The 22,005-nt window shown below is 40.5% G+C and overlaps 3 protein-coding genes across 7 annotated transcripts; all 3 read left to right on the forward strand.

Moving 5' to 3' along the window:
* The first annotated feature begins 608 nt into the window (after positions 1–608).
* On the forward strand, positions 609–8,006 carry LOC115735425 (protein STRICTOSIDINE SYNTHASE-LIKE 3-like). Of its 3 annotated transcripts, none has more exons than XM_048284245.1 (5): positions 609–1,002; positions 1,830–2,105; positions 2,584–2,751; positions 3,336–3,784; positions 7,868–8,006. In XM_048284245.1, the coding sequence occupies exons 1-4, from the start codon at positions 668–670 to the stop codon at positions 3,736–3,738; spliced, it is 1,182 nt and encodes a 393-aa protein (XP_048140202.1). In that variant the 5' UTR covers positions 609–667; the 3' UTR covers positions 3,739–3,784; positions 7,868–8,006. The 3 variants fall into 3 exon arrangements, with proteins under 3 accessions (XP_048140202.1, XP_048140203.1, XP_030522508.1); XM_048284246.1 differs by lacking the exon at positions 7,868–8,006 and adding an exon at positions 6,461–6,481; XM_030666648.2 differs by lacking the exon at positions 7,868–8,006 and having other exon boundaries at positions 3,336–3,990.
* On the forward strand, positions 6,569–17,178 carry LOC115735422 (replication factor C subunit 1). 2 transcript variants are annotated; one of them, XM_048284237.1, is made up of 23 exons: positions 6,602–6,683; positions 6,715–6,941; positions 7,197–7,319; positions 7,868–8,347; positions 8,445–8,512; positions 8,660–8,735; positions 8,818–8,879; positions 8,971–9,116; positions 10,035–10,171; positions 10,271–10,459; positions 10,594–10,715; positions 10,795–11,002; positions 11,865–11,918; positions 12,264–12,433; positions 12,548–12,638; positions 14,373–14,554; positions 14,651–14,690; positions 15,012–15,136; positions 15,321–15,393; positions 15,478–15,570; positions 15,643–15,889; positions 16,503–16,562; positions 16,653–17,178. In XM_048284237.1, exons 2-23 carry the CDS (start codon positions 6,939–6,941, stop codon positions 16,796–16,798), a joined length of 2,895 nt encoding a protein of 964 aa, XP_048140194.1. In that variant the 5' UTR covers positions 6,602–6,683; positions 6,715–6,938; the 3' UTR covers positions 16,799–17,178. The 2 variants fall into 2 exon arrangements, with proteins under 2 accessions (XP_030522504.2, XP_048140194.1); XM_030666644.2 differs by having other exon boundaries at positions 6,569–6,941.
* Positions 17,179–17,734: 556 nt separating this feature from the next.
* LOC115735429 (succinate dehydrogenase subunit 6, mitochondrial) lies at positions 17,735–20,586 on the forward strand. 2 transcript variants are annotated; one of them, XM_048284434.1, is made up of 3 exons: positions 17,735–18,034; positions 19,403–19,505; positions 20,251–20,586. In XM_048284434.1, the coding sequence occupies exons 1-3, from the start codon at positions 17,858–17,860 to the stop codon at positions 20,403–20,405; spliced, it is 435 nt and encodes a 144-aa protein (XP_048140391.1). In that variant the 5' UTR covers positions 17,735–17,857; the 3' UTR covers positions 20,406–20,586. The 2 variants fall into 2 exon arrangements, with proteins under 2 accessions (XP_048140391.1, XP_030522515.1); XM_030666655.2 differs by having other exon boundaries at positions 17,743–18,034; positions 20,254–20,586.
* Positions 20,587–22,005: the final 1,419 nt, after the last annotated feature.

Consider the following 22,005-nt stretch of genomic DNA (forward strand, 5'->3'; position numbering starts at 1 on the left):
TTAAAAAATATCTTTTTAAACTCATGGCGACTCTGAGCCTAGGTGGCTTCATATGTCTGAGAGACAAAGCTCACCGCCTAGCCAATTTAGCAAAGAAAAAAGAGAATTCGTTTAGGTGAAATTTTGAAAGAAATTCTCATTTCTTTTAAGTAAAAATAAAAAACTAGTCACGTCAAGTTGCATTATGCTAATAGATATGCGGCTTTACTGATAAAAAAGATTGAGGGTGTGGATGCTAATATTATAGATGAGGAATTTGACTTATTCTCTCAGCAAAGAACTAGAAAACTAGAGATAGGACAGTTAAAAAGGGAGAGAGAGAGAGAGAGAGAGAGAGAGAGAGAGAGTGCACAAACCACCGAGTATTCTGACATTTATGATGTCATTTATCCCGAACCTTCGAGCCTGCAAAATCATGCAATTACAATAAGAGAAGAAATGGGTCCCACCCAACGACCATGAACTGGTCCGGTCATGAAATGCTCCGACCCAACCTGTAACTGTAAACCCCCTCGTCACAGACAAAGCACCTGGCGATCTTCTCGAAGCCCACACGGCCTCGCCTTCTTGTTCGCAGCGATGTAGACTTTCGTTTTCTTGTTAACCTGTCCAAATTGAAGTTTCACCGTATTCTTCCTTTCCCCCCACTTGGCGTGTCCCGCTCCTAATGGCGATGTCGCCGGCCGGAGTGCTCGCCGGAATATTCCTCCTCGTGGCCCTGTACTGCGGCACCGACCCGTTCCGGCACAGCGCCCTATCGGGCTTCCCCGACTTCGAGGCCTACAAGGCCGACATGCCGCCCTGGTCCGAGGTCCCGGCCGAGAGGGATTCCCAGAATCTGCTGCAGAGGTCGGAGATCAAGTTCCTGAACCAGATTCAGGGGCCCGAGAGCATCGCCTTCGACCCCCTCGGCCGCGGCCCGTACACCGGCGTCGCCGACGGGCGCGTCCTGTTCTGGGATGGCCAGGCCTGGTCTGATTTCGCTTACACCTCGCCCAATAGGTGAGCGTGGGAGTGGTAGAGCTCTTTGTCCGCTGTGTGTTTGGCTGCGAATTTACGTTATCGATGGCCCTGGGGGATTATGCTATTCTTTGACCACGAGTGTGTGTGTGTGTGTGTGTGCGCGCGCGCGCGCGCGCGTGTGTGTGTGTGTGCGCGTGGCTAGGATGGAATGGAGAGTGCTTGTGTAGGCTGGACGGAGTGGAGATGATATTCTTTGGTGCACGGATCTGTCATCTTTTTGGTTAACAATGCCTGGTGATGCCGTTATTAGGCTTAGGACTGTGCTACCATTCGACTTTCGATGCTTATCCGATTGTCTGGGTGCCTACGGCTTCCGCTTGGTGCTCGGAAAGAGAGAGCTTTTACCTTATGCTTCACGGGAAAAGATTAGTTCTTTTTGAGTGAATGTCATGCTTCAGAATTTGTGAAGTTGAACGTACAATTACCTTCGATTCGAGTTCACATTGTTCTTGAAATTACTTTTGCATTCCAATACTGACCGAGTATTGGCATTGGATAGCATCGCTTTTAAAAGTCTAAGATAAGGTAGCGAACTCTCATCAAAGCAGGTCGGGTCATCTCTAATTGTAAGCTTCTACATTTTCATGCTTTGGCACGTACACCGGTATTTAAGCTTGGGATTGCTCTGGTTTGTGTCCCCACTGATCACAATGATGTATTCAATTCGTACTTTTGCACCTATGTCCTCCTGAAGTTTTCCTGTAACAGTTATTTCTGGAAGTTCTTTCTTTTTCCTCCTTGTCTTGTAAGTTTTCTCTTTCCCTCCCTTGGAAATCTTTGACATTCATCTGTTCTTTTTTATTCAGGTCAGAACTATGTAATCCAAAACCATCACCTCTGAGTTATCTAGAAAATGAGCACATCTGCGGCAGGCCCCTTGGTCTTCGTTTCGACAAAAAAACAGGAGATTTATACATTGCAGATGCATATTTTGGGCTAATGAAGGTGGAACCTGAAGGTGGATTGGCAACATCTCTCACAACTGAAGCTGAAGGAATGCCATTGAGATTTACCAACGATCTGGACATTGACGATGAAGGAAATGTATATTTTACAGATAGCAGTAGCATATACCAGAGAAGGTATTTTAATGATAAGCATGCAATTTCTAGAATAAGTGATTACAATTCCTAAGTCTGAGTCCATGAAGATTTCTTCCGTTTGAACAAATGTGAAGACTCAAATTGATCTCAAATGTGGTAATGAGATGCTCTCGACTTCTTGTCACCATCGCAATATCTTGCTCCTTGCTGTAGTTCCTTGACTGCAAAGTTACTATTCTAGATACAAGTTTTTTTTTTTTTTAACCATCTCACTAGTCTTTTTTTCCGTTATTGAGTGAAATAACTTGTCCTTAGGACGGACCATTTATCATGAGTTTGTGCTTTTTCATCAAATTCGGCATTTGGAATAGTCTGCCATCTCGATTACACTTTATAAAGCTTGGAGCCTTGGTCATTTTTCTAACAACTCTTGTCTGGTGTCTTGTGTTGTTTTATTCATTCTTGTGAAATGGGATGGTTAAGTTTTATTAATTTAGATGTTATAAGTTTTGCGCAGGAACTTCTTGCACTTGGTTTTTTCTGCCGAAAGTAGCGGAAGGCTTTTAAAGTACAACCCAGTTACAAAGGAGACCACAGTTCTTGAAAGGAATCTCCAATTTCCAAATGGCGTGTCCTTAAGCAAGGACAGATCATTCTTTGTCTTTTGTGAAGGTGCCATTGGCAGGTGGGTCATGCTGATTCAATAACTGTTCATGTCGAATCAGTCCCAATGGAGTCTGCCTTTACCAATTCTAGTGCTTCTAGCCTTCTATTGCTTTGATGCATGTTAGTCTTACATATTAGTCAACCAAGATTAGTTCTAAGCCAATAGGAAGAATGCGAAATATTGCTGTAGTGTAGGCCTCTAAGGTAGCACTTTCATTATTGCGTTACCATTGGAGTTCTCAAGACAGAGAGCCCTTTTTTTCAAGCCAAGAGTTGGCGACACTATGCTCTGACTGAGTATTTTAATCATTAGAATCCCCCTGAATAACTTGTATATACAGCTCGTGTTAGTTCAATGTGTTTCTCGTGAAAGTGGATGGTTGGCAAATGAGCTCTTAATCAATGAATAAGTGTGGACTGTGAAGTAACATTTCAAGTGATCCCCCTCTGCCAAAATCCCAGATGCTATCTCAGGACCATTGCAATGGTTTCCATAGCGGTGAGAATCATCTTTAATACCTTAAATCAATGGGCATATATAGTCAAGAATCAATTTTTTTTATTGCATGTTTGTGGAGATTCACTGTGGGATGATCTTTGTAGATTGCAGAAGTACTGGTTGAAAGGTGAGAAGGCGGGGACTTCGGAAGTGTTTGCTGTCCTGCCAGGGTTCCCCGACAATGTCCGGACCAACAAAGACGGTGAATTCTGGGTCGCAGTCCACTGCCGCCGCACCCTTTACACGTACTTATGCGCACTCTACCCTAAACTTAGGAAATTTATACTCAAGCTCCCTATTTCGGCGAAAATACAGTTCGCCCTTCACATCGGGGGACGACTTCATGGAGTGGTCGTTAAGTACAGCCCGGAGGGCAAGGTCTTGCAGGTCCTAGAGGACAGCCAGGGCAAGGTCGTGAGAGCAGTCAGCGAAGCGGAGGAGAAGGACGGGAAGCTCTGGATGGGGAGCGTTCTGATGCCCTTCATCGCGGTATACGACCTGGTTTGAAGTGGATGCGCTTCTCTTCTCATCGGTAGAGGTGGCTCGTTAAGAAGTAAGTCATTTTGGTCTCGCATCAACCTTTTCTTTGACATGTAGAGGACATTAGGAATTGGGGATAGTATTGAAGCAGCCCCCTTTGTTGGATACAAAACCTCGTTTAATTTTTACCCGATATGTTCAGCTACTACTGCTTCATCATTGCTTTATTTAGTACATTGATCGTTGTTGTTTATTCTAGTTGCGAGAATAAAATTGACGGAGATTGCACGCAGTTCTCTTCTCGAGAGAAAAGGATCCGAATGGGACTTAGATTTATCAAGCGTATAGGATCTCTGATTCGCATTAGTAAGGTGTGCTCCTATATCTTACTCAGATTTCTTACCGGCACATTATGAGTTAGCGGCGACTCCTTAGTCTGATTTTGAATGAACAAATTGGTTGTAAAAATCAAAGTTGGGATTAGTAAGGCTTGAGAGCGGCTCGCACCAGAGGAAAACGACATCTCGCGAGAGGAATCATTCGCGCCCATTTATTAGTAACCATCAATCTCCTTTAGGGACATCTCTATGTCTACCCTCGAGAGGGTCGTGACAGGTTGCGACATAATCGAAGTGAGAGTTTTAAGGAGTTGCAGTTCTGTATTATAGATTTTCTTGTCATTTTTGCAAAAATCAGCAGAGGGACTTTAAAGTGCAAGAAGTCCCAGTGTAAAATGTCAAGCGAGACGAATCACTACGTGTGCATTTGGTTCAGTTTTGAGAGGAAAATGCAAAAGCCTTGAGACTAAAGGGATTTTTTGAAATGCAAGTAATATTTGGTAAATTGTATTTTGTGAACGCATTAGGAAGCAACTTTGACTTAACTATTGTATGGTAAATGACTTTTGCGCAGCATGTTTGGAAGCACAGGAGAAACGTTCTTTTGCTAATATCATTACCAATATTCGATACGAGTTGGGTTCATCTATGTAATAATCTAATAATAAAATGAATTCAGTTGGAGATATACAAGCTTGAGAAGGTAAGATTTGTCGACGAAATAAAGCTGTCCTCGGCCAGATCTAGTTGCCGGTCAACCTCGCCTGAGGTGGTGCCACCTTAGGCGAGGTTGGAGGTAGCTTGATCTGGTTGCCGATCGATCGCAGAGCCTCGTCGGCAAAATTTGGATTTTTGAGACATTTTTGGAATTATGAAGGTTGAGCGAGGGCAAAGTTCAGAAGAAAAATAATTTGTATTTGCATTCTGGAAATGCCGTATTCCAAAGTACCTCCACACTTGCTTTGGACTAAGATATTTAGAGGCTTTTGGAAATACAATTACATTTTCCAAAAGTTTTTCTAAAACAACGAATCAAACGCGAGTTTCATTTCCTCAAGGGATTTTAGAGCCCTAAAGCCCTTTGAAAATGCTGAAACAAGGGCACCCTCGTGAATCCATGAGTAGCCAAAGATGTCCGCACGTGTATTATTATTACTTTGTTTTACGTCAAACATTTTGATTTTCTTTAATACGAAATACCCAAAACTTTGTTAAATATTTAATGTTATCTTGTAAATTTGTTAAAAGAAAATTTATGAAATCTAGGCCCTGTTATTTCATTATTACAAAGGTGGTGTTGTTTCAGCCATACGTTTTAAATTATAGGAGATTGGCTACCCGAAGAGGAAAAGGAAAACTCAGGGTTTCTTGAGCAAGCAAAGGAAACATCGAACTGCATATTTTTATTTAAAGAAACAAAACCGGATCATGGTATTATTACGCAATAAGACATTCCCAAGATACCATTTTTAAATGGCAGACAATAGACATAGCCCCAAAATTAGAAAGGAAAAGATATTGTTCATTAAACCTTTATGGTCCTATTAAACTCGAGAATTGTTTGACCAAAGAAAAAAAAAACTCGAGAATTGGACCGAACCAATATGACCCGCCAGTTCAAGGTCCTGGACCTTGGATTTTTGGTTAATGTATCATAACATAATAAAATTAGTGTTCAACATCCTGACTCGATTACTAAAACAATCGTGAGATTTGACATGCATTAATCCAATTAATCATACGTTTAACCGCGATAATATAATGATATTAAAACTGCTGACATCAATAAAATAACGGGGTTAATGTCATGATAAATCTCAAACTGTACAACAAGTGATAAATGCAACTCAAATTAACTTTTGGATAATCAAAAACCTCAAACTAATACACATGCGATAAATTTACATGATTAGTTTTTTTTATTAAATTTTACCATCAAATTACTGAGTTAAATGACACGTGACGGTTGCCGGATGTGCTGGTTTGAAGTTTTTACCCTCCATTTGTCATATGTGTATCAATTTGAAATTTTTCGCTAGAAACCCAATTTATCGAAAGCCAACAAATGGTAAATTTGTCACAAATGTATCGATTTGAGATTTTTGGTGGTCAAAATTTATTTTGAGATAAATTTATCACATATATATATATCGATTCTAGATGTTTTTGTGATAAAAAATTAATTTGAGATAAATTTATTATATATATATCGGTTCGGGATTTGAGTGACGGACTAATTGTATTAATGTATATATTTTTCACTTTTTGAGAAACCGCATTTCCCGGGGGAAAATTGCATGGTTCACATATTCCTTTTCCTTTTGACCCAAAAAAAAAATTCCTTTTCCTATTTCATGTTTTTGCCAAAATGTAAAAAGTTATTTTTTAGCTTTTTCCCTTGAGATATAAAGAAAAACAGAAGAAAGAAGAGACCGCCTTCAGAAGAATCGAACCGGCCGGTCCAGAAGGGATTAGCACTAGCAGTCGTCCTTGCCTCCGTGGCCACCGGCCACTGGCCAGCGAAGCAGCGAAGGTGCAGGTGAATTCGGCGGCAGTCGCTCCGAGTCCGACTCAGAGCTGAGTTCGCTCGACTCACATTTGGCTTCCAGCCCACAACCCTTCTCTCTCTCTCTCTCTCTCTCTCTCTCTCTCTGGTGCCTTGGCATCTCGGCAAAACCTAACGTCGAACCAGCGCTCCAGTCCCATTCGACCACAAGCCATCGCGTTGCTCCCTTGGCTCTTTCCCTCCTCCCGCTCCTTCTTCACCTACCTGAATTGTTGCCACCGCTTCGCCCATCTCTCTACGTTCCTTCAGTAGTCTCTCATCGCGTTTCTCCGTTTGTCGCCATATCCGCAGCGCCGGAACTCGGACTGCTCGAGAGCTCAGACATGGTGAGCTAGGGTTCTTCTAAAGTTTGTTCTTTTAGTTTTTGCGCGAATGGGTTGCGATGTCTGCAGGTCTTGTAGTCTCCGTCTGTTTCTGGGAGAAAGTGGGATAACTAAATTGGGTTGCTTTTGTTTTCAAGTGCGAAATTGCATTTAATTAGTTAGCTATTGTTGGGAAGAAAATATTATTTAGCTGTCGATTGCTGACATTGTAGTATACTATTGTCCTAATGACAATCCACGGACTGTTTTGGATCGCAGTCGGATATCAGGAAGTGGTTCATGAAGTCACACGACAAAGGCAATGGCAATGCAAAGCTTGGAAAACCCGCGTCGATTGATTCGGGAAAACCCCCTCCAGCAAAGTCTCAGCCTGATAAGCCTGTGGGTTCAAACTTATCTGTTTTTTTGCTGACGAGTAACTAGTGTTTCTCTACTTGGTGTTTTGATTTGTGTACTTCAATAAGCAGTTGAATTGGGGAGAAAGAGAAGAAAAGGAAAGGTCGAATGACTTGGTGTTTTTCGTTGGATGTGTATGTATCCTTGAATTGCGGAGGCCATAAGCATTCAATGGTGTTGGATGCTTAGTTATTCTAACTCTGAGAGGAAAAATACTGATCTTTCTTCTCCAATGTTCAATTCCCTACCATGGAAGTTTTCTAGGCAGCCTGCTCTGATAATTAAGCATAGCCCTTTTTTTTTCTCCCAGTTTTCTCATTATGCCTTTCTTTTCGTCTTTTCTTTCGGTTGTTCAAGGGTTATTGCAAAACAATCTGAATTTTGGTTGAAAAATACTTATCAATGATCATGTACTTGCTATGACAAAATGAATTCCATGAGGAAAGCAAGGGAGCATGCATGGATTGAGTGAACATCCTAAAGCAGGAAATTAGTTGGCAATTGATATATTTACTTGCTCACTAAAATTTCAGGTGCATCCAGTTCAGGAGAATTCAGCTAGGAAGAAAACTAGCAAGTATTTTGCTGCAGATAAGCAGAAGCTGAAAGATGAAATAGAACCAGAAGAGGTTTCAACCAAAAGAAAATCTCAAAAGGATATCGAGCAATCTCTGAAACCCCCTCCTTCGAAGAAAATGCACACAGTTGAGGATGACGATGACAATGACGATGACTTTGTCTTGCCCACTCCTAAGAACTCATCTGATGTCACACCTAGCAAGAAACTGAAGTCTAGTTCTGGTAGGGGGGTTCCTAAGAAACTAGTAGATCTTGAAGAGAGCGACGATGATGATCATAAGGATGCTAAATCTCCTCCTAAGTCTGGTGGAAGGGGTCGTGGTGGTAGGGGTGCATCTGCAGCTCCAGCTGGTGGAAGAGGCAGGGGCGGCGGTGGACGAGGTGGATTTATGAATTTTGGAGAGAGGAAAGATCCTCCTCATAAGGGACAGAAGGTAGAATATTCTTATTATCTTCAATATATTTTTTGGGGCGATAAAATGCTTTTCTTGTAATTAATTATCTTGTTTACTTTAATTCATTATGTGCCAGGAAGTCCCTGAAGGTGCTCCAGATTGTTTAGCAGGTTTAACTTTTGTAATCAGTGGAACACTTGATAGGTACTTCAAATCATTTTACCCCTTCTTTAAGTTAAAACTTTTGCTTCCAAATTCCCAGTTGCATATTTCTGATTCTCTTAACATGTGAGGACGTCTCTCTCTTGGTTGCTTACGCTTTTAGTGCGTGGCACATTTACAATTTTCCAGTTTGGAGAGAGAAGAAGCAGAAGATCTAATTAAACGCCATGGAGGTCGTGTCACTGGATCAGTCAGCAAGAAGACGGTCATCTCATATTCCTTTCATGATTTAGTATTAACAGTGTTATATGAAGCTGAGTTACTTACTTCCCTAATTTTGTGTCCAGAATTACCTGTTATGTGATGAAGATATTGAAGGACGGAAATCTGCAAAAGCGAAAGAGCTCGGGTTATTACTTTCTGTGCATGTTGGTCGTTATTATAGTATTAAAATAGTTAGTTTGCAGTGCTCATTTGTTGTTTTCATTTCTTTGATTTAGAACAACTTTTATTACGGAGGATGGTTTGTTTGATCTGATCCGGTCATCAATTTGTACAAAAACACCTGTTCAAGAGAAGTCCAAGGGTACAGAGAAAGCTGTGCCATCTTTGGCCAAGAAAACTCCACAAAAAGCTGATCCGAAAAGTATGCCTTTATAGATCTTTGTTCCTTTCTGGTCATCCTTTTTTGCAATATTATGTGTTATGCTGTTTTACATCATTTCGTCTATCCAGACAGTATTTGTGTCTCATTTAAGTTCTTTTCTGCTCAAATGAATCTCAAACGTGTCTTCAGGTCTTGACATGGCAGACAAAATAAATGCGAAATCCTTGGTTGAGGAGTTTTAGGGGAAAACAATGAATTTGCATTCTCTAAATACTGGGATAATGGCATGAGTTCCAGATCATTAATTTCGGTAAACAACTGCCAAAAGAACTTCATGTGTGAGGAGAGTCGTAGGAGAACACGGCGGCTTGAAATTTGGCTGGAACTGTCCAAGAAAATTGAGTTTTGGGAGAAGCAAAAACAGTCTTAAGACTGTCCAGGCTTTTTGCCTGGAATGGAGGATATCTGACATTATATTGTTTTCCCACTGAGTAATTCCACTACTGATGAGTATAGACCGAGGACATGTTTTGTGGGCAAGAGCAGTACTAAACTAAGAGTATGTTTAATAGGAGCTGTATCTGGTTGCTGTTTGACATCATGCTGAATTGATAAAGGTATTATGCAATAGCTTGGAATGCACAGGTTACTAATTAACTAAATTACTTAGAATGGAAAATCTTATCATATTTTTAAAGCTGTATGGGTTGATGTAATGACAATTGGGCCGATCATGAGCTACAGAATGTGTATATTTTGTTAGAGAACGTATGCGGCGCCATAATCACGTTGGTATTCATAATTGCAGAAACGTTCTTGTTATAAGCTGGTCTTTAGCTTGCAAAATCAGCTCTCACTATGGTCATTTTGTTTAGTCATCTGCTTCCAGTCTTGCGAGTCATTTTGTATGGTGTAATGCACTGGAGAGCCTCTCTTACAAGCCTTTGTTGGCAACAGGTGTATCCCCTCAAGGTTTGGCATCAGATTCCTGCGCTGCTTTGAAGAAAGATCAAATTATTAAACCTTCTTCCTTGACATGGACTGAAAAGTATAGGCCAAAAGTTCCGAATGACATCATTGGAAATCCATCACTGGTGCATCATCATTCCTTTTTGTACTGTACTGTGCTGTAGTCGAATTGAATTATTTTAATATTTGCACATCTTTCTGGATAATATGCTGAATGATGGCAGGTAACTCAGCTCCATAACTGGTTGGCACATTGGAATGAACAGTTTCTAGATACAGGAAAGAAAGGTAAGGGGAAAAAACAAACTGATCCTGGTGCCAAGAAGGCTGTTATGTTAAGTGGATCTCCCGGTATTGGGAAAACTACGTCGGCAAAAGTGGTTTGCCAGATGCTAGGCTTTCAGGCAGTTGAGGTAATGTGTCTTACTGGATTGACAACAAGAACTTTTAGCATGGTCAATTTGGATACGTGTTATCGATTTTAAAGTCAACCTCTTGCTCTCCATCTCTTCCTTTTATTCATCCTCTTTTTTATTGCAATTTTCAGGTGAATGCTAGTGATAGTCGTGGAAAGGCTGACGGCAAGATCTCTAAAGGGATAGGTGGCAGCAATGCCAATTCCATTAAGGAACTTGTGAGCAATGAATCCCTAAGTGTCAACATGGATTGGTGAGTCATGAATTATTTGTTCTTCTCTGTATGTGGCAGAAAGTAGCGAGACATATCTAAGGTTTGATTCTGGTTGCAGGTCTAAACATCCCAAATCCGTGCTCATAATGGACGAGGTCGATGGAATGTCTGCTGGAGATAGAGGAGGAGTTGCGGATCTTATTGCTAGCATAAAGATCTCCAAAATTCCAATTATTTGCATCTGTAATGATCGCTATAGTCAGAAATTGAAAAGTCTTGTGAACTACTGTTTGCTTCTGAATTTTCGGAAACCTACAAAGCAACAGGTTCTCCCGTTCCCCTTTTGATTGAGAGAATTATCGTAGATTTTTTCTTTTAGAATCTTATTTGCTTTATCACGTTCGATGCACTTAGCTTGGTGAGTCCATTTGACGATCTCTTTTTTGAACTACCATATGCTTCTGAACCTTGAAAATCTAAAAAGCAACAGGTTCTCCCATTCTGTAGTCAACGAAATTATCACAGAGTTTATCGTATCTTTTCCGTAGGATGTTATGGATGTTATGATGTTCAATGTAATTAATTTGATTAGCCCACTTGGCCATTGCTCGAAAACTTGCACGTGTACTTTATCTAATTCTAATATTTTTGTTCATTTGATTTTGTCTAGAGGTTTCAATATGTATCCAAGCTATCCTTAATAGCTAGAATTGGTGCTCTATTTTTGTGAAATGAAAAATTTAAGCTATTTAAATTCGCTAGTAATTTCATGTTGATGTTTGATCGGTGAATGTTTCTTGCTGACCTGTGAGTGTTGCCTGCTGCTCCTTTTGGTAAATTGGCTTCCTAAACTAACGAAAAAAGTCTCTTCAAGTGGACGAGAACTTAAAATTTGTCTGGCCTTGATAGGCTCTCGATCTAAACAAGATGAAATTTAGTTGTTCATTTTTTATCTGTAAGGTAGCTTGATTTATTGGGTATTTTAGTGATTTTTTTCTCTTTTTTTGTTAGTATTGTTTATCCCTCGTGGACACTGTTGGCCACCTTGCAACACAGTGTTTGTATCCTATGTGATGATCTTAGCTCTTTGCTATGATTTAACCTTTGTCAGGAAGGGCATTGTTAGTCCAAATTGCTATGAGTTTCTAATGCATCTTCCTTTCTTTTCTTTCGTTTTTTGTTTGATAGATGGCAAAGAGGTTAATGCAGATAGCTAAAGCAGAAGGCCTTCAAGTCAAAGAGGTATTTTCATGGATATCAAGATTCTTGAACTTAGATGTCCCTTGCAAGAGAATGCGTGTGGAAATTATGAATGGTTTTTATTGCATGGACTTAGGGTGAACGGTTTTATCTTTACTATCACGAGAAATTGGAAGCGTATTTAAAACTAAGGTTTGAGATACCACAATTGGCATAAGCAATTGGCGTGAAATCATATATTCACTGAAGTGCCCATATAAAAAATAATAATAGAATGGTTGTGTACTTTTGACACTTGAGCAATTTTGTCAATATTTTTCTGCAAAGAGTTCTCGCTCTCTCTGTCTCTCACTTAATGGATTGACTCTGACTTTGCGATTGTTTCAGGCTGCTCTGGAGGAACTTGCTGATAGAGTTAATGGAGATATCCGTATGGCACTCAATCAATTGCAGTATATGAGTCTCTCGATGTCAGTGATCAACTATGATGACATGAAACAGCGCCTTCTTAGCAGCGCAAAAGATGAAGATATATCGCCCTTCACGGCTGTTGATAAGTATGACTTCATCAGTTTCTCACCTCTTTATTAAACTGCTTTTACTTCTTGGTGACAACTTATCTAGCGTGGAAGCAGTGTTATTTATGTGTACTATATTTTACATGATCATAGGCTGTTTGGCTTCAATGGGGGCAGATTAAGAATGGATGAGCGGATTGACCTCAGCATGAGTGATCCTGATTTGGTCCCTCTTCTTATACAGGTTCCTTGCTCCTCCTTTCTTTCTTTTTTAGTAATTTTTACACTGCCAAAGGAATTTGCATCTTGCAGAGTGACACCAAAGAAAAAACTGGAACTTGAATCAAGAAGGAACTTTAGGTATATTTCATTAGAAGTGATGAACTCTGTGCTTTCATTGCTATTAGTCCGTTTAGATGAGATTAGTGAAGTTCCTTCTGCTCTCTTCGAACCTTGTCTTGGGCAGTTGGAAACTTTGTTGTTGCTATTTGTCATATTTGACTGATTTTGGATGTAGCCTCATGGTAAAATTTTGGTTCTGGTCTCATAGTGTTGTAGTTCACTGAATAGGGACTTCTCTTCTGAGATTCCTTAATTGTTCTAGAAAGCTATGTAATGATTTGGAATGGGCACTCTGCATTAGACACTTGGGATAACTAAAAGAGCCCCTGACCAGAAGCATGCCTGGGGCCCATGTGGCCTGGTATGCTTTTTTACATCTTTTTAAATCGTTCCGAATGGACTGTGGCATTGTCTATGTTCTGTGTCGTGCATCAAATAACAATCTGTACAGCACGGTTTATGCCTTGACAAGCATTAACACATCTATTACGTGACACCCTTGATAAGTATGGTCCATTTTGATGGAAGCATTTTGTTTCTGGAAAAACAAAAAGCTTACTTAGTATACCACATTCAGGTGGGTCTTGGCATGAAAGAATTGAACATATTGGAATAATCAAACAAATGGAATGAAATGGGCCAGCATGCCAATGTCTGGCTGCTCTGCTCAAATGTTGGTTTCTCTCTTTCTCCTTGTTGGGTCATGCAAGTTACCAGATGAATTGGGAAGAAGGGAAGTTTCTGGAGAATGTGAGTTTCTAAATTTTTGCACTACCAATTTAAGTCAAGTGACACGGTAATTACCTGGTTCAAGAGGTGCAAAGTTGCAAAAAGTAAATCTTTTTTGGTAGATTAATTACAGGATAATAACTCATTTGCTAAATTAAGTACTCGATAAGGAAATAGCATTGGCATGAAGACTTTTCTCCGCGTATAGTAAACACTCAAAGTAGAAGACCAAGGATGCCTAATATTCATGAAATCGCCTGAATCTTCTTCCTCTTCTTTTTGATAATGCACATGCCCAATGACACTGTTAGCTCATCTTGTATTTACTTCAGACTTACCCACTGAAGACCCACCATCAAGACCAAATCCCAAAGCATCCTTTACTAGCCACAGTTAGAACTATGCAGCTACCTGTTTGCAAAGGCAACACCAACTCACTATTATATTGAATGTCGTAATTGGTGAAAATCAGCTCACCTTTATGTATGTTTCGGTGTGGGTGAGAAGTTAGTATGTCGACTGAGCAATAGTCACCAATATAAGGTCATATTTTTGGCATGAGCATGAAGATCAAATATTGATTTGAAAATTCACTCTTCTCAGCTGAACAGGTATCTTTAATTTTATTCCCTTGGATGTGGTGTGTTAATTTGAAGCTAGGTAAGAAAGAGATAAGTAGTTGCCAAGGTTTAAACCTTACTCTGAGGTTGTATCTGCCTTGAGTAACCTACTGTGAAAGCTCGGATTCTATTCTGCTCGCACTTACCCTTGTCCCTGTCTGATTTTGCTCAACTTAATGTCCGATTTTGCTCTTGCTGGGATGTACAGAAATGCACACTTATGCAAGACTTTTTCTTGAGAATCTTTACATCTTGTATTCTCATATATGTGGCTAAATGCGTGTCAGGAAAATTATATGAATTATAGGCCTAGTGCTGCTGGCAAGGATGATAATGGGATAAAACGCCTTTCCTTAATCTCCCGAGCTGCTGATTCTATTGCCAACGGGGACATTATAAATGTACAGATACGAAGATATCGCCAATGGCAGCTCTCTCAAGCTGGTTGCCTTGCTTCTTGTATAATCCCGTATGTTTTTAGTATAAGCTGGAGTAGGTGTTAGGTATTTCTCGAGATGTTTTTGTATGGTCCTTTCAATTTCTCATCATATGGCTTTTCATTCAGTGCTGCATTGTTGCATGGGCAAAGGGAGACACTTGAACAGGTACTTTACTCACGATATATTAATCCTGATGCGCAATATGCCAGTGTATCATTCCTAAGAATCAGTGAAATCTACAGATCCCAAGATTGTGAATACCTATGTGATTAGCAGTTGCAAATATCTGCCTTATCTATGCTAATTTTCGTTTTTATTTTTGCGTCCTAGTATTGTGAGTCTGATGGTTGGATTTTTCTCTTTTTGTTGTACTAGAAGATTCTGCTTCCTCACACTTTCGGTTATTTACTTAAGTTACATGAATTTGGAATTTTTTTGGACCAAAAATTCGAATTTAATGCTGCATTTTTTTCCTGATGTTGTCAGGGTGAGCGTAATTTCAACAGATTTGGTGGCTGGTTAGGAAAGAACTCAACGATGGGCAAAAACTTGCGACTTTTGGACGATCTTCATGATCATCTTCTTGCTTCTCGCGAATCTAATTCTGGAAGGTAATATTGTTTCAGTGGGGAAACTTAATCTTTTATTTGTACAAAATGTGCAAAAAGCGAATATGTTTTCTTTTGCTTTTTTAGTATTTTTTGCCCTTCTGTCATCTTGGAAGTTTCTATGGAAATGTACTGGCTGGTTCACCGTATGTTTTTCTGGTCATCATTTTTGAATTATACTGTCCAGGAAATCTTTGCGAGTTGACTACCTTTCCCTCCTCCTTAAGAGATTAACTGATCCTCTTAGAGTGCTGCCTAAGGTTGGTTTCCTGATTTTTTTCAATTTTGTTGCTTTAATGAGTTCCAAGCAAATTATTGTCACTATCACATGCTGTTCTGAACAGGATGAAGCTGTCACAGAAGTTGTGGAGTTCATGAATTTATATTCAATCAGTCAGGAAGACTTCGATACTATAGTGGAGCTATCAAAATTTAAGGTACTAATTCCTGCTCTCTTGTCTGCTGATGCTTCTAGTGTTCGCTCATGCATTTACGTCTCTTTCCTTCAGGGACATCCAAATCCCTTAGATGGCATTCCACCAACTGTCAAATCTGCTCTGACCAGGTTGTACAATGAAAGCAGCAGATCAAGGATGGTACGAGCTGCAGATTTAGTTACACTACCAGGAGTAAAGAAAGCGCCTGCAAAGCGAATTGCAGCTATTTTAGAACCATCTGATGATGTATTGGGAGAGCAAAATGGTGATGCCTTGGCAGAAAGTGAAGACGAGAACTCTTCTGACACGGAAGACCAAGGTAAATCTGAAGACAGAATATTTTGTTGGCCTTGCTGCACATAAAAGAGGCCAAATTTTATGCTTTTACATCCCTTGATGGATGGTGCGACATAATTTTTCGAGCTGATGAATGGGTACTGTTTTACATATCCAATAATAACCTGGGTGAGTTTCTTCAAGTAGAAATTTTATTTGGAGTCTTGGCTTTGAGAAAATCGCTGAATATGTGGAGACGGCTAGAGTTTGGGATTCCTGATTGTGGAAAGAATGCTTTCCATCAACGTGTGGACATAGTGTGTTTAGGTTCAACATCACACCTTTGTGTCGCATTCCATGCTGAATCAAGGGGATACCTTGCTCTGACCAAAAAAAACAACACCCGCGCGCGGGCAGTGGGGGAGGGTGGGGGTGGAATACCTTGTGACACCTTTTTGTTTCATAGTGAATTTCTCACCTGTTTTCGGTATTAAGCATTTGTATCGTCGATAGAATTGTGACATATTTTCTTGAAGTATTCTTCTGGGTTCAACTGATGCTTGGTCATATAACCCGTGTCTTTTTGGGCATATGAGCCCCCTGAGAGAGAGAGATTTGAACATCTAGTGATTCTCTCCGCTTCTCATGGTATGCAGAGGGTGCTGCTAATGGTGGGAAGAAGCTGCAATTGGACCTCGAGGGACTAAATTCTAAAGGTAAAGTGGTCATTGGACTTTTTTTTTCGGTCACGGAAAATCGTCTCTGTTCTGTGTTGACTGGAGCCTCTGTTTTATTTCCTTCCGTAGCTATCAAAGTGGAACTGGACTTGAAGGGTAAAGAGAACTCAAGTGCAAAGAAGAAACCGGCAGGAAGAGGAAGAGGTGGATCTGGATCCACCGCAGCTAAGCGAGGCGGGTCGGGTTCAACTCCGGCCACGAAGAGAAAGCGATGAAAGTGGAGTCAAGCTTCTCGATGGGATGTTTTTGTTGAAGCAGGGGCATTTCCTATGTATATCTTCTCCTCTTTTCAGAAATCTGCGACTAATTGTCGGTGTGAGTCCACAGCATGTTGCCTCTTGACAATGTCTGTGTCGACGAATTTTCGACCATGGGAAACTATGCTGCATTACAGCGATGCCTAAGGCAGATCTACTTTTGCGAGGCGTGTATCATCGGCTTCTCTAATGCTTACCGGGATCGTGATGCAAATTTAGGGGGCGGCATCAAGAGGTCGAAGGAATTCATGGGGACAAAATCCATATTGTGAGTCTTTTGACATTGTTTCTTGTGGTCGAAGCTTGAGAAGTAAAGACTGAATCTTTTTCTATGCGGACATGGTGGTAGTGGAGGGAAATGGGAATCACTTTTTCTCTCATGAAAACCGAAAATTTTCCAAAATGGCAGAACATCATCTGCAACGTTGAAACAAGTTCCTTAAAAATACAAAAGGATTACAGCAGATTAGACTAATGTCATAAATCAATGGAAAAATGTCGGCTGCCGGTAGGTACTGTTGCAATAATTTACCCCCACCACTTGCGAAAATTCACCCCCACGACCTAGTTGTACACGAAAATTCCACATTTTATTAATACAAAGAGTTACCAAATCAACCCATCGAGAGTGAACAATTTGCGGTTTACTTTTTCTATGAAAGACGCAAATCATTAAAGGAAATATTTTTCTAACAGATTGTCAAGAACAGAATAATTTTAATCATAAATTCATATATTGTATAAAATAGTAATTGATTCGGAGATTGCGTGATAAAAAATAACTGACAGTACGGCTGTTAAGTCAGCAGCTTCCGATCATTAAACGCGTCGAACTTCAAACGAATCCAGGAATGGCCTGCGAAATAAAAAGCCCACTTCGGCCTCGACTCTTCCATTCCTGGCCCGCTCCTATAGAGAGAGAGAGAGAGAGAGAGAGAGAGAGGAATCTGAGTGAAGGTTGGCCTTGGACACTGTCGCTCTGTGCTCCGATTCGTTCCTCGAGCAATCGACGAGAAAATGGCGGAATCGTCCTTCTTCAGGAAGCACTGGGAGGGGTGGAAGGAGTTCTGGGGGGAGCGATTCTCGTTCCTGGAGAACTACACCAGATTCACCGACCGCGACCAGCCTCTCCCCTCTTGGTCCGCCTCCGACGTCGAAGAGTTCATCGCTTCCGATCCTGTTCATGGCCCCACTGTAATTTTACTTGTTCATCCATCTGTGCCCTCTCTTCCCTCTTCCGTGTTCTTCTGCTCGCGTGATCTCTTCGTCGCTTGTGTCCGATTTGTGTTTTCCATAGCTATGGTGCTCTTTTTCTTCCCTTAGGTGTTCTTTTTGGATGATTTGGATCCGTTTCTTCGCGGGATTGAACGATTGAGCTGTTTTGTCACTGTTTTCTTAAGAGTGATTAGCTTTTTCACTCCGTGCGCATGCTTAACTGATTACTGTAATTGTTCGCTTCGTCGAAGCTCGTTTGGAGACTCTGATAGTGCTGATTGGTCGCTTATCGTTTGGCGTGTGTTCGTGTGGAGTGGCCACAGTGTAAAAATATCTCGAGTGAGTTAATCGAGGGGTGTTACTGATAGAGGCGCGTGATCCTTGAGTTGTAGTTCCAGTTCAGTGAGTATGGTTAATTGGTTTCCATCTGCTTTTGGTCGAAATGGGTTTGCCTCTTGTGCTGTTCATTTGCTCTATGTTTGCGCATGAAGCTGATATTATCTTAAGCCTTTGTACTAGTTACTAGACTGTTGCCATTGTTAGCTGATGGATTCTCTTTGATTAGAACCTCAATGTGCATGACCCCATACGAAAGAGCCTTGCAATTTCCAGCATTTCCGTCACCATGCAGGAAAAGAACCTTTCTACTGTGGAGATATCTTTGATTAAGTTGCAGAGCCTTTTGTTTGTTAATATCCAACAGTATTGAGGAAATGGTTTCACAGGGGATGGTAGCAGTAGAGAGGGCAACTGGTGAATGGTGATGTTGTATACTTGGTGGTAGCTTAATCTGTTGGGTCTACTAATATCTATCAACTCATTTCGTCTTCCATTTTATCAAAATCGTCTGCGCTCTTAACTTCTGTTGCTATATCCAGAAAGTAGCATTTAATTGCGCTCTGAATCCTAACCAATAATATCAGAATTTCAGAATTTACAGCTCGACAATATCACTGTGCCACCGATTATCATGTTCCTGTACCACCGGCAGTGTCCCTTTATTGGCTTTTACCGAAGCCTAATGGCAAGAAATGACTTGCCTCTCCACTGTCTAATAGCTAGTATGCGCTCTGTTATTACTGGCCCCAGTGGGTCTCTTTGGGTTTAGATCGCTTTCTGTTGCTACTTGTGAATGCTTGTTCTTCGGAGATAATGGAGTTCTTGACACACTTTTGTTGAGTGTTGAAGTGTCTTAAAGTGTGCCGATGCTTATCAACGAATTTGTGAGATGGAAGTTTAGGTGTTAGATGCTGAAACTATGCTTGCCAGCTTTTGCTTGAATAATTTGTGCTTTTCTCTGTATGCTAGCCTTTTGTATATAATAGCTTCATTTCCTTTACTTTTCAGCTGAAGACAGCGAGGGAAGCAGCGAAATATGCAGCTATTGGAAGTGTGCTTGGGGCAGTGACCACAGCAGGTTTTACCTGGAAATATTCAAGGAGCTTGCATGGTATTATACTGCCTCTCTTTCCAAATCTATCTGCCCAATTATTGGGTGTCTCTTTCTCCCCTATTAATATTTGGCTGATTGAAAGTGCTCTCTATTGCCTCTGAGGTGCTAGAAAGAAGATAAATAGGATAATAGTAGCATGGGAACCTCAAAGTGTTGGTGGAAACAAATCATATCTCTTGCATCTTTTTCTAATGACCTCATCTTTAACAAAGGAATGGAATTCAGTTTTCTTCGTCTTGCCATCTTGTTTCATTAAACTCCTAAATTCTTGATGATAAGCAGAAAAGATTGTGTTTTATTTTTCCGAAGATTATTCAAACCTGGCATGTCTATGATTCACCCATTTTCTGCACTACCCTTTTTCACTACTATATCTAGAAAAGAAGTTACAGGACCTGCCTTTGTGCTCAACTTTTATTGGATATTGCAGTTAGAAATGTTGCATGCCATCCATCATCTTTTTTTTAATGTATGAGACAATTGTACTTGTTCAGAGGCTACAGTTCACCTGGAATCAGTAAGCTGGCTGCGTGGGTATCGAATATGTTGAAAGCATGTATGGCAGCATTGTTTCTGTTCTGTTGCCTTCACATTGTATAATTCAGGACATGTGGTTAGTTTAGAAGCTAGTATAATTAACTTAAAAAAACCAGCCAGGATTTCTCCTAGAAAGGCGTAAAGGGAATTTGGATGGTGTTGTAATTCTTTTCTCTTTCTTTGGTCCCGCTCTTGTTCGTCCTGGTAGGTGCTGGACTATCCTTTGCAGCAGGGGCGATGTTTGGTTGGACCTTTGGACAGGAAATCGCCAGCCACTCGTTGCAACTCTACCGATTGGATACCATGGCTGCACAAGTCAAGTTCTTGGAGTGGTGGGAGAACAAAACAGGAGGTCGCTAGGAACTTAACGAGTCTGCGACATGAAAATGAAACTGAAAGCCTTTGTTTTGCTTCCTTTGAATAAGATCGAGATGGGATTGTCAATTATGGATGTGTTTGTGGCTACATCTTTTGAAGTCATCTGGTTTTTAGACTTCCAGATTCTTGGCTTTGCTGATTTATATGATGAAGAAGTTGCTCATTTTTGGTGGAGACTGCATTGACATAGCCTGTTCTATATTGTCAGGCCATTGATGATGACGCGAGGGTACATGATCTAGTGGTTACTATGTTTCAGGACTTTTGGTTGGGCGTTCTGATAAATCTGTGGCCTCAACAACAAATAGATGTTCGAGAAATGCAACCGCAGGTTCCCAAAGTTCGTATACTAAATGATCTGGCAAATTGTTACTGGGTGTTAGGTGATGGACGTGCTTAATCGCCCATTCACAATCTGCCACGTAATCGGTACACCAATTTCAGTCATCAGTCTCAATATACTCACCATGCTCTACAAGTTATTACCTTCGTGAAGAAGTTATTAGTAGACCTAAATTCACTTTTCTCTTCGTGGAAAGATCGCTTGCTACATGGAAAATTTATCACTTGCAAATAGGTAAACTACGTACTTTTTCTACGTAGAGTTTCAATAACTACGGAGAAAATTCATATGTAGGTAAGCGCTTGTTCTTAAGTTACCCCTTAATGCCGTTTCGAACCATTAAAATAAGCCGAAGAGAGAATTTATCGAATAAGGTGGTCAACTTAATCTTTAAAAAACAAAAAAAATTAGTAAATTTAAAAGGATATATCTTATTTAAACATAGCTTATTTTTTTGTAAAAGTCCCCAAATGCTATTCACTGGAGAGGGAAAAAAAAAAAAAACCAGCTTCAGTCTGTCGCCAAAACAAAACAATACATAATCACAAACATCACCCACAGATCTTGTACATGCCAACTGGAGCACAACTCAATATGCAGCTCATATACAACGTCTCTTTAAGAATTCTCCCACTCTCTCTCACACTGTATTTGGCTGCAACTTGATCGAGCTGATGGAACAGTCGAAGAATGCAACTTATTTCTAGCTTTACATTGGCCACAGATACCGCCATGCCGAGCATGTTTTAGCAGTAAAAAGACCTAAAGCTTGAAGCTGAAGCATTAAAGCTTTTACTCTTTCAACATCTGAAGAATTTGGAATGAGAGGTACCAAGAGCAGCTTGTAGAAAAACTACCGAATCATCTGATCCGGCATGAAGCCAGTGTCAATCGTTAATGTGCGTTACTTCAGCTGCTTTGACATTGGAATTCTTTTGGTATTCGATGTGGGTATCGACTATCGAACAGCAAGTGAACCGAACATTTCGAATATAATTCTATAACATATATATATTAATCAAGAAAAATACTTCTTTTCGAGACGTGATTGATGCAGGCTAATGTTCGTACTTACTTTTTGCGTGCAAAATCTCACTGTTTCCCTCTTGCCGACAACGCAGAGTTGGAAAGTGAAGAAGGATTTGCTCAACCGTGTATCCCGTGGGTTTCAGTTGATGCGAATACCCCTTACAGACAGGTTCGAGATCCGGAGAAAGTTTGTAAGGAGCAGACTTATGA

Source organism: Rhodamnia argentea, chromosome 8 (genome assembly GCF_020921035.1).
Source record: "Rhodamnia argentea isolate NSW1041297 chromosome 8, ASM2092103v1, whole genome shotgun sequence".
NCBI lineage: Eukaryota > Viridiplantae > Streptophyta > Magnoliopsida > Myrtales > Myrtaceae > Rhodamnia > Rhodamnia argentea.

What these genes read in the sequence shown, in the direction of transcription:
- LOC115735425 (XM_048284245.1), top strand. Translation starts at nt 668, where the DNA reads ATGGCGATGTCGCCGGCCGGAGTGCTCGCCGGAATATTCCTCCTCGTG. An exon ending in GCTTACACCTCGCCCAATAG is followed by an intron (nt 1,003 to 1,829) that starts GTGAGCGTGGGA and finishes TTTTTTATTCAG; the next exon opens with GTCAGAACTATGTAATCCAA. An exon ending in TGTGAAGGTGCCATTGGCAG is followed by an intron (nt 2,752 to 3,335) that starts GTGGGTCATGCT and finishes TGATCTTTGTAG; the next exon opens with ATTGCAGAAGTACTGGTTGA.
- LOC115735429 (XM_048284434.1), top strand. Translation starts at nt 17,858, where the DNA reads ATGGCGGAATCGTCCTTCTTCAGGAAGCACTGGGAGGGGTGGAAGGAG. An exon ending in ATCCTGTTCATGGCCCCACT is followed by an intron (nt 18,035 to 19,402) that starts GTAATTTTACTT and finishes TTTACTTTTCAG; the next exon opens with CTGAAGACAGCGAGGGAAGC. An exon ending in ATATTCAAGGAGCTTGCATG is followed by an intron (nt 19,506 to 20,250) that starts GTATTATACTGC and finishes TGTTCGTCCTGG; the next exon opens with TAGGTGCTGGACTATCCTTT.
- LOC115735422 (XM_030666644.2), top strand. An exon ending in ATCAGTGGAACACTTGATAG is followed by an intron (nt 8,513 to 8,659) that starts GTACTTCAAATC and finishes ACAATTTTCCAG; the next exon opens with TTTGGAGAGAGAAGAAGCAG. An exon ending in GGAAACCTACAAAGCAACAG is followed by an intron (nt 11,003 to 11,864) that starts GTTCTCCCGTTC and finishes TTTGTTTGATAG; the next exon opens with ATGGCAAAGAGGTTAATGCA.